The sequence below is a fragment of the Lygodium microphyllum genome, chromosome 6 (assembly GCF_053477565.2).
Source record: "Lygodium microphyllum isolate KBCC chromosome 6, Lygodium_microphyllum_v1.1.10, whole genome shotgun sequence".
Lineage (NCBI taxonomy): Eukaryota > Viridiplantae > Streptophyta > Polypodiopsida > Schizaeales > Lygodiaceae > Lygodium > Lygodium microphyllum.
The window spans coordinates 144,805,210-144,820,940 of NC_141140.1; the positions used below are offsets into that span (position 1 = coordinate 144,805,210).

General features: G+C 41.9%; 1 protein-coding gene across 4 annotated transcripts in view; it reads left to right on the forward strand.

The window, feature by feature from the left end:
• The window catches only part of SFR6 (sensitive to freezing 6), a 230,994-nt gene that overhangs the window by 16,780 nt on the left and 198,483 nt on the right, over positions 1 to 15,731 (forward strand). For 3 of the 4 annotated variants that reach the window (XM_087680205.1, XM_087680204.1, XM_087680207.1), the window contains one exon: positions 6,999 to 7,111. In XM_087680205.1, coding sequence (XP_087536331.1) covers positions 6,999 to 7,111 — 113 coding nt within the window. Of the gene's footprint in view, positions 1 to 6,771; positions 6,902 to 6,998; positions 7,112 to 15,731 lie in introns of those variants that run through there. The other variant, XM_087680206.1, reaches the window with a different exon arrangement.

The following is a 15,731-nucleotide window of genomic DNA, read 5'->3' on the forward strand; positions in this document are numbered from 1 at the left end:
CACAAAGCTTGGCCTTAATTTTTGCTATGGTAGCAATATTTGAGCTAGTGATGAGTAAGCCACCTATGTATAGTAGGATATAGTTGACCCCCTTTGAAGTGATACAAATATATAAGTTTGGGACCTGGGTTATAGGGGGTAGAATGGTATCCATGAGTTTGAAGGAACTCATCCATCCTGCGGAGCCAAGACCGTGGTGCTTGCTTTAGCCCATAAAGAGCTTTCCACAAGCGGAAGACCTTATCTTTCTAGTCAGTAGAAGAAAATTTGGGTGGTTAGTCCATATAGACTTCCTTCTCCAGATAACTCTTTAGAACGACACTTTTGACGACTGTGTGATAGATCGGCCAATCGTAGTGAGCGGCTAGCGCAACCAACAAACGGACTGATGTTAACTACCTAGTAGGAGCAAAGGTCACTTCGTAATCAATGCCTGCTTTTATTAAAACCCTTGCACTACAAGGTGGACCTTGTACTTGTCTAAAGTCCCATTAGCCTTTAACTTCGTCTCCTAAAGATCCACTTTGTCCTGTGTTGGGAATAAAGGCCTCGTGCCTTTTAAATGTGCTCGGGTGTGAACACACACTTAGCACTTGTACTTACACATATATATCTATCTAAAAACCTAAAGGTACTCTCTCGTCATTGTACCTAAAAATGTGCTCACTCTCTACTCTATTGTCTCTCTCACACTCTCTGTCTCTCACTGCATGTAAAGACTAATTGTCTCGATCTTCGTGCCTAACCTGTCACTACAAACTGGTATTAGAGGTGCTGCAGACGATCATCAGGCTGAGGCAGAAGACTAGCGTGGTGACAAGACAACTCAAATGCGAGCAGGAGAGTCGCAGGTACGCTTGTGTGTTGGAGAGACAGTCGACAAGTGTAGGCCTGAGGCAGTTGACTGGTGCAGCAGCTAGCAGCGATTGTAGATGATGAATGATCAGTGGGTGACTCGCAGGAAGCAAGCGTTGCAGCGTGGCATCTGATGAACAGTGGACGGGACGGTAGCTAGGGTGTAATGAGCGACGGACGGCTGCAGTGTCCACGTCGAAAGCGGACAGCGGACAGCAGTCGTCGACACATGACGGGACCAACGGGGCAAGGACAGGCCTGACGGGTTAACGGACCCGTCATCCAATTTTTTTCTCTCTTCAAAAAATCTTTTTTTTAAACTCCTTCGTCTAACCGGGGTTCGCGCGCGCAAGCACAAAAGGTCAGATTTGTGCAATTTTGGCCCATAAAATTTTGGGGCTTTTCCCAGATTTGGAGAATTCGATGCAGGACAAGCAAATCTGTCTCAGAAATTGTAGGAATTTGTGACATTTGTCCCCGACATTTGGGGCTTTTCATGTACATGCACAAATTGGGTTGAAATTTTTACCAAATTTCTTGACATTGAGGCATTTTGGACCCCGTGCATTTTGGGGCTTTTGTAGTTTGGGCAAACTTTATGCAGCATTTGGTCAATTTATGTACATGCAGGTTGAATTCCACGCAATTCGGACATCAACACTTGGTAAAATTTGGGGGTTTTGCTGAAATTGCTCTATTTTGGAAAAAATTGGCTTGTTCTATGCATGACAGAGAAAATGCAAATGTGTGGCTGATGCTTTGAGCACAAAAATTTTGGGGCTTTTGACCGTTCATGTCAAATTTTATGCCCGTGGGTACATGTACAACAGAAATTGCAGCTGAACTTTTGGGATTTCTCATGTAATGTGATGCATATGCCCTTGGAACAACTGTAATCAGTTGGATAATGCTGTAGCACATGGTTCGGTGCTTCTGAAAATTTAATTACAGATCTGAAATTTGTGCTTCTGCGTGGTCATTTATTGCTGATTGGTACTTGTTTGTACCTTGGTCATTTGGGTGACAGTTTGGGCCTGCATTTGCTGGTTTTCTGGTTACATTTGGGCTGAAAATCATGGCTGGCAGCAATGACAGCAGTAATCTGATGCACATAAAGAAGCTTGAAGGTGCACATAACTTTGTAGTTTGGCAAAAGCAGTGCTACAATATCCTGCTGCAAAAGAAGCAGGCAGAGCCGATCAAAACCAAAGGGGAAAAGCTTGCGGACATGGAACAGGACAATTGGGATGAGTTAAATAAGCTTGCACGCTCAACCATAGAGCTATCGATTTCTGATGCCTTGCTGTTCAACATTGAAGGTTTGGATTCTGCATATGCTATATGGACTAGACTGGAAGGACTGTATGCACAAAAGAGTGCTGCAAGCAAATTGTATTGGCTGAAAAAGCTTATGGATTTGCGTATGAAAGAGGGCATAGCAATGTCTACTCACTTGAGTGAGTTTAACTCCATTTTCAGCCAGCTGGTTGCCTTGAAGTTCATGATTGATGAGGAATTTAAGCTTACTTTCTTGCTTTGCACTCTATAGAGAGTTGGGATACATTCAGGACTGCTATGAGCAATTCTAATGTAATGCTTTTGTATGCTGATATAGAGAGTGCTCTACTTATGGAAGAGATGAATCGGCAGAACAATGCATCCAGTAAGTTGTTGAATGCTATCATTGTGGCAAGAAGGGTCACTTTAAATGTGATTGCTACAAATGGAAGAAAGAGAAAGAAAAAGGAAAGAAGACAGATGATAGCAAGGAAGAGAAGAAGGACAGTTAGCCTAAGAAGAGCAATGTAAAAATTGAAGAGGTGAATGTAGTCACTCATGAAAGTGACAGTGGGAGTGGCGTACTCTTTGTCTCTTCACACTTTGGTGCACATGCTTTACTTGCAGATACAGATGATGATATGCATATCTGGATTCTTGATTCAGGTGCTTCCTTTTATGTCACCCCTCATCGTGAGTGGTTCTCCACCTATACAGGGGTCGACATGGTGTCCATCTTGGGGACAATTATGCATGTGAGATTGCAGGTATTGGCAGTGTGCAGTATCAGTTTCAGCATGGCTCTGTCTTTACACTTCAGCATGTACGGCATGTACCTCAGCTCAAGAAGAGCTTGATTAGCACAAGGCAGCTAGATGATGATGGTTTTCATACCACCTTTGGTGATGGGAAATGGAAGATCTATAAGGGATCTAGGTTTATTGCTAGAGGTTGCAAGAGTGATACTTTGTATCCACTTCATGTATCTAGTGTGTGACCATGTTGTTGTTGTGACCGAGCAGGCAAGCGTTTCTTTGTGGCATGGCCGGTTGGGACACATGAGTCAAACTGGAATGAAAGTGCTTTCTCGTTTGGGTTACTTGCCTTGTCTTCGTTATGCTGATTTTGAGCACTGTGATCATTGTATTTATGGCAAACATGCACATACGTCACATTAAAAGTCTCTTTCTTTGAAATCTTCTCCTCTAGAGTTAGTACATTTCGATGTATATCAAATGCCAGGATTATCTTTAGGGGGAAAAAAATATTTTGTCACCTTTGTTGATGATGCTACACGGAAGTTATGGGTTTACCCTATTCGTAGCAAGAATGAAGTGCTTGACAAGTTTAAAAAATTCTAGACATTGGCTGAAAATCAAACAGATAAGACACTTAAGTGTCTTCCCTCTGACAATGGTGGGGAATATGTGTCCAAGGCCTTTCAGGCATTTTGTGATAGCAAAGGGATAAAGAGGGAGCTCATTGCTCCTCATAATCCGTCCCAAAATGGAGTTGCAGAGTGTATGAATCGGGCCATACAGGACAAGGTTGGTACGATGGTGTCTCATGCTGCATTACCCCATGGTTTTTGGGCAGAGGCTGTTATGATAGCCGTTCACTTAATTAATCGGTCACCAAACAGGTCTTGGGGGGGGGGGGGGGCGGGGGGGAGCTCCCCAAGAAGCATGGTCGGGCAAGCAACCTTCATATGCTCATCTGAAAGTGTTTGGTTGTGAGGCTTTCGTGCACATTTGTAAAGAAAAACGCAGCAAACTTGAGCCAAAGTCCTGCAAATGCATTTTCCTAGGATATGGTGATGAGGGTGAAATGGGGTATAGATTATGGTATCCTGAGAAAAGGAAAGTAGTACGCAGCAATGACGTTATCTTCTGGGAAGATCACATGCACAAACAGCCCGAAAAGATTGAGGAGGTCTGTAGGGTTGTATTCCGGGAAGAAACACCTTTTGGACAGCAAAATGTGCTCGCTGTACAACAGCAAATATTTGCCGTAAATGAACATATAGATGCAGGAAATGATGCTGGAAACAATCAGCCAGCTATTGCCCATGAAAATGAACCAGTACATTTGCAGGAACAGCCAGGACAGCAAGCTGTTAATGTTGATTGGTTCCTCACCAAAGTACAAAGCAAGATTGGTTGCAAAGGGGTATAAGCAGGAGCATGGAATTGACTTTGATGAGATTTTCTCTCCTGTAGTCAAGATGACTACATTGAGAACCATTTTGGGCTTGGTTGCAGTTGAGAATATGGAGCTCATATAGATGGATGTAAAGACTTCGTTTTTACATGGTGATCTGTATGAAGACATATATATGTAGCAACGTGAAGGGTTTCTTGAACAAGGTAAATAAAAAATGGTATGTAAACTCAAAAGGAGTTTGTATGGGCTGAAATAAGCACCAAGAGAATGGTATCATAAGTTTGATACATTCATGCAGTCCCAAGGCTTTCATAGAAGTCAAGTGGATCATTGCTTGTGCACCAAGAAGGCAGCAGATGGCAGCCTGATTATCTTGGTTTTGTATGTTGATGACATGTTGATTGCTGGCAGGGATACTCATGCCTTGGATTCATTGAAGCAAAGTCTTCATGGCAGCTTTGACATAAAGGATCTTGGTGATGCAAATCACATTCTTGGCATGCGAATACTCGGAGATAGGTCGATAGGCTTATTCTATCTATCTCAGCAGGAGTATGTCTCCAAGGTTTTGCACTGTTTCCATATGAAGGGGGGGAAAACAATTGGGGTTCCATTGTCTCTATATGTGAAACTTAGTGCAGAGGACAGCCCTACATCTGATGATGAGAAGGCTGAAATGGCCAAGATACCATATGCTTCAACTGTTGGCAGTTTGATGTACGCTATGGTTGCTACACGTCCTGACATTGCCTTTGCAGTGGGAGTGGCTAGCTGATACATGGTAACCCCTGGCAAGAAGCATTGGGATGCAGTGAAAGGTATTATGAGATACCTCAAAGGCACCCCTAAGTGGATCTTAAGATGTCTCCACCAACAATTCTTTTACCACAGTTCCTCTATATCTCTTCACCACTTTTTTCCTTTGTCCCCGACACCCTAGTTATACCACCATACAGAAGATCATACCTCGTGGTCTCACAAGTCATTTTGGCCTTTTGTAGACTCTAATATATCGTTTTATGTCCCTTTTTTTCGTAATTTATTACATTCATCTCCTTTTTTTGTTAATCAAGTGCCTACCCTAGTGGTAAGTAACTTATTTTATTAACCCACATATATGGGTTCAAATCTCCCTTTTTCTATACTAAGTGACCATACACAATGTAGGATTTGAACTCAAGACCTTCTAGTCACCATGCGTTCAACTTAACCAGCTTGTATCAGGGTCTAGGATGATCGGCCAAGTTGGACGTCTTGATCAATCAATGTCCCATGTGTATGTGTAGATGGTTGAGGTTGGGATTGTGCTAAAACCTCTGGAGTCTCCATCCCAAAGAAATCTATATATTGCCCTTGGATAGGGCCTTGGTGTTTTGAAGTTGTATTCTTGAGGAGTATGTCCCTATGCCATCATGTCTCAAGGAGGAAGGCTAGGGAATATTCCCTTTACCGTTAGGTCTTGGGCGGGGGTGCCCTTGGACCTCGGTTAGGGGGGTAGCTGGTCCCAGTGAGACCCCCCCAGCCAAGGGCTGCCCTTGGACCTTAAAATTGGGGTCCTTGATGACTCCCACACCCCGCAACTTGATGTATTGTGCCTCAAGTTGCTACCGGTATAACTACTCTATCTAATCCAAAGGCTAGATCCACAAACGATCACCTTTTTGCCATTCAATCACACAGATCTCATTTGACATGCAAGTTATGACCCAACCACTAGGTTCACACATGGTTTCTCCTCATATTGGGGTCCTTACAACTTAGAGTAACATGGATCATTGGTGGCACCTTACAAGGGCGGGGTATTGAGCATATCTAATATCATTGAAGTTCTATACAAGGCTTAATTTGTATCTTTATATTAGTAGATATCTTTCTTTGAAAATAGAAAGTGCAGTTTCATTTCATAGGGATATGCTTTCAGGGAGTATCACCCTCCTTTGTTGGTTTGCTTCCAGCTTCACTAATTTAGCGCTTCTCTGCATGCACTAATTACCTTAATACACTGGTTAGTGAAGGGTTAGCTTGTACATTTACTTGTAACTCACGTTTTATCTCATGTTTTTATGTGTTAGTATCTGCATAAACGATTTTCAGGGGGGAAAACACATACACAAGATGTTTTAACAACACACAAAGAAAACTTGCTTAGATGGGGTTATCCTACTTTCAACCAATCAGCTTAAGTCCATTTGTAAACCACTTATAAATCCAGCCAGCAGTGTTACCCTCTGACTCAGTTGGGACCTCTGTCAAGTAGGAAATAACAGAACTCATCTATGAAAAAATTTCAGTTGGTGAACAGTGGAGTGACTTGTAGGTTAAAGGAAAGGGTAAATATCATGTTCTGGACCCTGGCCTAGGGCCTTCTAGTTTATGGGGCTAGGTTGCTATGATCTAGTAAACATTGCCTTTGAAACATTTGAGGTGATCTGCAGTGCCAAAAGCTTCCTGGCGTTAGCTTGTGAAATGCTTCATGCATCTGACCCTTGGATTAATGGTCATCCAAAGCCACTGCTTAAAAAACTCGCCAAGGAGCTGGGAAATCATCATGCTGAACTGCATCTAACCCTTACATAAATCTGCTGAGTTTGTACAAAAACTGAAGGTATAAGTCTAAGCTCGATAAAAGATTAATCACATCAAATGTTCATGTTGTGATCTTCTGGTACAATTAACACCACCTATTCTTTGTGATCATGCAGAATCCCCTTGTGATTATGTCCAATTTCTTGAATGGTCTCCCATTTCGTGCCAACGGGCTTTGCTAGTTGGCACCTCTTCAGGAAGGGTGACTGTCTGGATGCAACCGCCACAAGTAAGTTTTTAGTTTACTGCTTGCTCATTATGCTTTACAAAAGTGTAGTAATGTATCAAAGTCTGAGACTCTCAATGGCGGTTTTATCATCGGATGATGTCCCAATGTGTCCCAATATTTGCTGGAAGGTGTGTAGGATACTGGAACAGGTCATGCCCAACAGCATGAGTGGAGGGAAGATAAATACTTCAGGCTCCAGAATCTAAAAAAATTGACAGTGGGTTTGTCTAGAATGTTGGGATACAAATGGCTGTTCATTTGCTTCCATTCTGAGAAAAACCAAGGCACCTTCTTTGGATAATCTTGTTTCTTGATTCTGCCTTGCACCTTTTGTTAAGTCGGAGTTCTTGTAATGCTGTATTGGGTGAGAAAGGAGCTTTCTATACTCCATTGACTTCTTACTTTTTTACAGAGCGAAGATAATCTTGGTTGATCTCTGTAGCCTATGCTAGGGGTTGCTAGGTTGGGCTGTAGTGGGCTTCTCTTCTAATCTTGAAGAATGCATAATGATGGTCCCATCACAGCAAAAACCTGTCTTGTTGTGGCAGGTGACTTGAAAGGCACACTCCATATTCTTCCACTCACCTCGAGAGTAAGAATTATATCAAGCCAATTATAGGCCAATTTAAAACCAGTATAAGGTTGCTTTCTTCCTTGGACTCTTCAGATGATGCTGGCAATGGTAGCCACACCTTGGTCTTGTTGTGTGCACTGACTCACAAGTGGTCCCGACCCACCAAGGCTGGTGCTCACCTGTAAATAATCTGCAATATTGCTTGCAAAATCAACCAGGTCACCTGATATATTTGTTGATCTCATTATCTGTCCCTTAACAACTGTGGCAACTACTGTTCTAGTTGTGGCAACTATTGTGCTGACTCATGTGAGGCTAGTCAATTGTTGACTGACAAGCCACTTGAACTGTGAAAAAGAGATGTGAAATCCGGTGAGCATGCCAATTGCTTCATAATCTGCCCTAGAAGTCTCTATAACCTCTTGTAAATATTGAAACTTCTCACATTGGTGCTCTTTCCTGTTGGGTTTGACTCACGCCTATGCCCACAAAGGAGTGTTGGTGATCCGCAATAGGACACTGGGGCACTTTTTACTCTCCTTATGGTAGGTTTTTTCCCCGAGTTACATTATTTTCTATTTTGCATGTTTATGTCACATAGTTTGGTCACTTACCGTACTTTACATCTTTTGGGTGTGAATGCACCTTAAAACTCCAAGGTCTAAGGGTTGCACTTGTACTTTCACTTACACTCTTGGTAATTGCATTGGGAGTCGTGTTGTGTCTTCACTGTCTCTCACTTTCTATTGTCAACTGTATACTCTCAAGTGAGAGCTTCCATCTCCATCCCTCACATTTGGTATCAGAGCTGTGGGCTCACACGATCTATCTCAGCCTCTTGGAGATCTCGATCAACTCAGCTTCAGCTACTCGCCGCTAGTCAGCTGCTAGCCGTTCAGACCTGTAGAACCACCAGCCGTTGCTACTCCCGTCACTAGTGCTGCCTCCAGTCCTGTGCCACCAGCCGCTTGGTCCAAGTCGTGTGCCAGCACCACCTGTCTTCAGCAATGTTGCCTCCTGGTCCACCACTGTTGCCAGCTGCTGGCACTGCCCAGCAGCCGCCAGCACCACTTGTAGCAGTTCCCATAGGCTACAGCTCCCTCGCCTCCTGGTCTGTCAGCCGCCAGCAGCACAGCAAACACCTGTGTCAACTCTGCCTGCAGGCCTGCCACCTGCAGCACCGCCCTGCCATCGTCACCTACCAGTTGCCAGTGCCACCAGTGCCTCCGAACTGTCCAGCACCGCCTCCTCTGCCATTGTCACCTACCAATTGCTAGTGCCACCAGCGGCGCCATCTGTCCAGCACCGCCTCTTCAAGCTCCTCCAGCTGTATAACAGGTCCACCAGGCCTGAGGTAGCCAACATTAGAGGTAAAGAAGGCATTTATTCATTTTTCATTTAAAAATCTGCACTTTCAGGTATTTATTACTTTGTATTATATATTATGGACATTTGTAACTTCATCCGCATTGTCAGGATGACATGATTGTAAAAAGATGCTTGGGCAAGTGAATAATTCCCTTGTGAGAGTACCGTCGAAGTGACATTGTTCCATCGCATTCTACATAAGTATGAATACTTGTATGTTTCTTTGCATGGCATTCCGTTCATATAAACATGCATTGGTGCGCATTTATGTGTTTTCTGTTACCCTTGGATTGGTCAACTCTGGATCCACCATACTCGTAGCATTGCACATATCGGCATTCCATTCATGTAAATATGTATCTGTGTGTATTTATCCCTTTTCAGTCACCCTTGGAGTGGTCGACTTTGGATCCATCATACTTGTAGCATTGCATGTGGCAATCTCTAAAGGTAATTTTTTTCCCTATGCTTGCATGGTGACTTTATCTCTCTTGCTTGTTTATCTGTCTTACGTTTTTCTCCATATATTCTCCATAAGATTGATACACACACACACACTTAGGCATCCCTAGGTATTTACCCTAGTACTGTGTGGGATTGTTTTGTTTGTTTTTTGAAGGTAGTGGAGCCATGCATCCTCCTTTTTTTATGTACCTTGGGGCATAGTGACTCAATAGGATGAAAATTGATTTCAAAACTCTCACTTAATGCTAAATCTCTTGAACAAGTTATACCACAAGCCTTAAAGAAAAAACAAAAAAAAAGTTTATTGTTGATTCCATCTACCTTTGTAGGACTTGGTAGGCCTCTGGGCAAGCGACATGCATTCTTGGTCCGATGCCTTGGCCTCCGTGGGGTGATCACTTGGGCTCCCTTGGTAAGATAACCATTGCCTCTATAGTCTTGGTAGGTCACTTAGTAGTTGATATGCACCCTTTGCTCGATGCCTTGGCTACTTTGGGGTGAGATGCCTTGGGGTAAATGAAAATAAATATCAAGGGCTTATTTCTCATGGTTTAATTTTGGGCATGAGAAGGAGTGTTGAGCTAAAAATGCATTAGGCTGATTTAAACAACCCCAATATATGCAAAATAAATGAAGAAACCTTTTTATTTTAAAAAGAAATGCGATCCTAAAGAGTTACTGTGTCCCACATGCAAAATCCTAATTTGGGTGTCTTAAGCTTTCTTTAAATAGGCATGCAGTCCACCACTCTCTCTTAATTTCGTTTTTATAGGTTTCAGGAGCAGTATCTCTATTGTGCATATCCCGTTTGCGGAGGATATCGTGGTGAGAGCTTCCCCCAATCATCTGCTACTGTTTGGCGCTTGATTCCAGCCTTCACCATTTGTTTGTAGTTGTTTGTTTGCTGAGTTTGATGCTGATGTCAGCATTTGTTGCTGTCGCCAATAGTCTAGAGCCTTTGCCTTGATCTTCTGTCTCCTCCATTGGCTGCATTTACAGTTTCTCATAGGCACCCTGATCCTCTCTCTCCTTCACAGGTTGTATTTGCACCTAACAATAGTCTCCTAGTTTTTCTCTCTCCTTAGATACCTGCGTTTTTAGTCTTTCTCTCCCCTGCATTGCCATCTGTATTAAATCTTGCCTTCCTTGGCTACATTTGCTGGTGTTTGACACTTGGAGACTGCCTTAACTGCGATTCGAGATTCGTTCGGAGTATGACACACACTACAGCTCATAACCTTTTCCTTGATCCTAGAGATACGAGAGTTCGAGGCTCAGTATTCACTGCATAGTGTGTTTACTGCATGAGCACTGTATATTCGATATTTATTTACTTTATTATTCATTGTATTCATTGTCTTTGAGTTACCCTAACCCTTACCCTAACTATGTTTTGTATTTATCAATTTGTGCTTTGTTGTATGATTGGTTTTGTGGTTTTTGCGTTTAGGGCATTTCTTTACAAATTTAACTTTAAGGGTGCTGTATCCACTCCCACATTATGAACTTTCCTTGTGGAAGTAGATCTATCAAAGCAAACAATGTTGACATAACAAGAAGGCAGTGACCTTTAAGACCATTGAATTTGTCCGCAGCCCATCATCAAAGAGCTTCACATCCAACTTAATGAGTTCAACAAGTAACATCACTACAATCTCCATACTTGACCTTGCTAATCTTATCAATCATAACAGTTAAATAGGGACATATCATTTACCACTTTCATTTCCCTTTAAACTCGCATAGTATTGTGGCGTGGTCCAACTATGGCGATGATCCTCTTGTGATGGCATGTACATGGACGAGGTCCTCATGGTTGCAAGCGTCTTGTTCAGCATAGCTCAATAACTTTGTGTAGTGTTGGACCTCTTACCATCAATTTGAGGTCCAGCCTAAGTGTCAGCTTGTGTGGTCCAAGCCTAGAAGAAGTTAATGAGAGTTGTCTAAGCAAGATGTGTTGTGTTGGCCTGCACCACAGTCATTATGGCGCATTAATCCCTAATTTAGTTTCCTTAAACAGCCTCAAAAAGCAATTAATGCGGAATTATAAGAGATAAATGGCTTTATTTTTGACAATCAGACAAGTGCACTCCCAATCCTGTGCCAATAGGAGTCTTGTGTTTGTGCATCCATATTCTCTTCTTCCAGCCAGCTAGTCTTCAGCACTCTCGTCTTCCATTGCTGTGCCCACATCCTGACTGGAGGACATTGTGAGTTTGTGGAGCATTTTCAAGCGCTTCCTTGCTGTCCATGCGGTCTACAACAGCAGATAATCTGATCTGAAGCACTTCTACAGCATCATCGTCAGCTTCTGCATCATGGTTGCCATCATCTGCCTAGGCGACCCATTTCAACTGAGTTCCAGATGTCACCTTCATCAGAATAGCCTGTTTTCTGTTGTATCAGGCTATCCTGCACCCCCAACTCACTCCTGGAGCAGTCACCAACATGATCAGCCTTGCATTTTGGTGTTTGGAGGACATTTACAGTTGCCACTTCTGCGTTTTCTGTTACAGTGGGCCATCAGTTAGCCACTCAGGCTTTACAGCCTTCCAGGAGTGCTGATCTTATCAACACCTGCTTCATTGCTGCCAGGATCTGTGTTTTTGCTGCAATCATAGTTGTAATCATCTCCAAACGCTATAGACTAATGATGCTTTTTCCAGATCTGGTCGAGTATGACACAGTCCAACACCTACTTCTTCAGCCACCTTTGCCTCCTAGAGACATGGAGGTTTGAGGCCTCATTGATTGTACCATCTTCATACTCATTATTCACTCATTAGCATTTAGCATTCTATAGGATGCATTCTCCATGTTGTCGTACACTTTTGCCTTTTTGTGTTTGCCATACCATGTCTTTACATGAAGAACCTATGGTAGATTTTATCTATCATTCTAGATAGTGGGCAAAACATATCATGAATAAGTAGTGGAATCTTCTCTAACCTCATAGTATACTCAGATGTAGTGCTCTTTGAAATTTATTTCTAGGTGCCATAAATGGTAGATATTGTCCTTTTATGCCATTGCTCTAGTATCCTACATGGCTGTGTTTGTCATAGACAATATGAGGTATGGATGTGTGCTATCGCACATCTCACTTGGTTGAATAGTTGGGTGATGTGTCATCGGTGTGTACAAAACCGTTAGGTTTGGGTGCAGAGATGGTTTGAGTAAAATGTCTATCTTTGTCTCTTTATTGGTTGAATAGGTGTGTTCCATGAAAAGGAAAAGCACGCTTCTACTTGAGCAAAAATTATTTTTACGTTGTTGCAAGGTTGGGATCTTCCATGCAGGGATAGTACTTGCTAGAAGAGGAATATTGCCTTCCCATGTCCAACATTATCTTCCCTAATTAGACCTTTTGCTAGAAGTTGAATAGTGCCTCCCCATGTTCAATATTGTCTTCCCTGAGAAACGATGCCATCTATTGTGGAACTGCTTGCATAGAAGTGATGTCTTTATCATTTACTGTGACATTGGCATGCGTTTACACCATAGTTGAGGGAAACAAGGAAATGAAAACAGAAAGAGAAATAGAAACGGAAATGGAAATACCAAGTTTCGAGAAGGGAAAAACAGAAATGCCAGGTCATCAAGAAGGAGAGGAAAAAAGGAGGAGAGGGGATGAGCTTAAAACCTAGGTGCTCAAAAGTTAGAACTTAGAATATAAGTATCATATTGAGAATCAAATCTTTCTAATTTCCAAGTTTAAAAAGAGAGAGAGAGAGAGAGATGTTAGTGGTAGTTCTAGGTCTGTTTTTATGCTAGCAATTGCAGTTTGTTGGCTAGTGGACTCTGGTATAGATATGAGAGAGAGACCAAATGGATGTAGCTTAGTTGGTTAAGTTGAATACTTAGTGACCAGAAGGTCTTTGATTCAACTTATGCATTCCTCATGGTCATTTAGTACATGTATAGAAAACGAGAGATTTGAACTTAAGTCAATGGGTTAATAAAATAAGTGGCTTACTGTAACAAACTTTTTGTATATCAATTATTACCAAGATATATTGGCTCAATGATTCCAGATTACTTTATGTACTTTGAAAGGCGATTTGTATTATTTAAGTATTTCAAAATATGATTAAATATTCATCTTTCTATTTAAGGGTGGCCAATGGTTTAGAACGCCCTATAATTATACTTGGGTCGTCATTGACGAGATGCCCAAAAGAAATTAAAAGTTTTAGTCGGGTGGTTAGATTGATCAGAAAGCTCAGACTTTTACACTTAGATAGTCACATTGACTAGAAGCCTATATAATGGGTGGTTTCAGAAAGTAAAACTAGATGCTCATGATCAAAGAAACAAACCATGAACATGTGAACCTACATAATGAAGCTCTCCAAAAGCTAAATTTGGCAACTCTTAAAATTTAGGATGTTACTATTTTTGGAAGTTGCTCAGATGGAAATTTTATTCTCGTCAAAGCCTTCGGAATTTTACAAGAAACAATTTTGTCATTAGTAGCTATCTCAAATTTTTAACCATTTGCGAGATTTTTAGAGTAGAAGGTTTGAAAGCTTCTTTTTTTAGAAAAGTGACATGTGAAATCTAGAAGAGGATATGTGCCATTTTAAAGAGACAAGTATCCCTATACTTATCATTTTCAATAAACACTTGTCATTTGTAGCCTTTACTTTTCCACTTTTGAGTATCCAAGCTCCATACGTATATATTTGATGTCTCTCTCTTCATTTTGAATAAGCTCTCATGCTGAAATTTCGGCCATATGCCTTGTACTCTTCTATCTATCTCTCATCCAAGAAACACTTTCTACTTAGCTTGATCCAATCCAAGCACTAAAGAAGAAAATCAACTTGCTACTCGGAGTTTGCAAAAATTAGGGTTTTAAAACCGTAATTTTTAGAATTGCAACAAATTAACCCTTTTGTATATGGTTTAGGCACTTGGTGTCTATGCTTTTGTTTCGATAAATTTCTGAAAAGGAGAAGGGGCCGGTTCACCTCTCAATGTGGTGTCGCCTCTCTCTCTCTCTCTCAATTGTACATGTGGGGAGACTGTAGAAGTTAAAAAAAAGAATAGTAACTAGCAGGTTCCATTCGTGACCAGCGTGACCTATCCAATAGGTCCCGTTCGTGACCTATCAAACATGTCACCGCTTGCGACGTGAGTCGCTGCCTGGTCGTTGCGAGTTTTCCCGTCATGTCCGTAGCCTTGTCGTTCGTGTCGCCTGGGCTTGGTTGTCTGTAGCCTGTAGCGTGTCGCCTACAACATGATCGCCTGCAGCCTGGTCACCTGCAGCGTTTGCGACCTGCCGCCTGTCTTGTTTGGTCGTCTACAGCGTTTGCAACATGCCGCCTGTTTTGTTTTGTTTGATTGCTTGCACGTGTCGAACTGTTATAAGGACATATATTTTTTAAATCTCACTTAACATGCGGATTAAATTTTAATCATAGGATTAGGCAAATGTTGCACATATGAGGTGCAACTGGGGTTAAAGTAAATTTATGATCTCGGAACCCAAAGAAATCACGGGATGTCAAAGGCAAAAGCTGTTATAAGTTATGCCGCACAGGTACTTGGTGGTATCTGGTGCTAGTTGTTGGCCTAGGTCATCCATTTGGACATAAGTATTAGTTGTTGACACTAGAGAAGTGGCGTTTAATGGTACCTAACGCCAATCTGATGGTCAAAGATGGCGCAGAGACACTCGAGAATGAAAGTTGTCCAGCCAATTCAATTATTGGCCAATCTGATTATTTTTCAAGGCACTGAAATAATTATTAGATTAATTTTCAGTATTTAAAGGCTGAAAAGTAATATTTAATTATGAAAAATGTTGGAAAAACCATTTGGGAAGACTGTCACTTGTCAAAAATGCCCATACAAGACTCAAAAACGTCTTTAGAGATTGGAGAGAGGCATTTTTATAAACTTAGTCTGCAAGAGAGAGGGAGGGGAGGCTGTTGGTTTGATTTGCAGCCATTGGAGGACCTTTTGAGGCTGCCAAGGGTAGGAGAAGACCAATCAAGAGCAAGATATAGCATCTACAGTCTGTTGAGACAGGGCAGCAGCAGTAAATGTTTGATTTTCTTCAGTTCTTTGCATCAACAAGCTGTTATGGGAGGGCAGGCTGCATTTGACTTATTTTCAATTATTCTTCGTGACAAAACTCTGAATTTTCTCTCTCTGCAGCTTTCCCACTCATCTTCCAGCCATTTCTTAGCCTTGCTGTGAAGATCT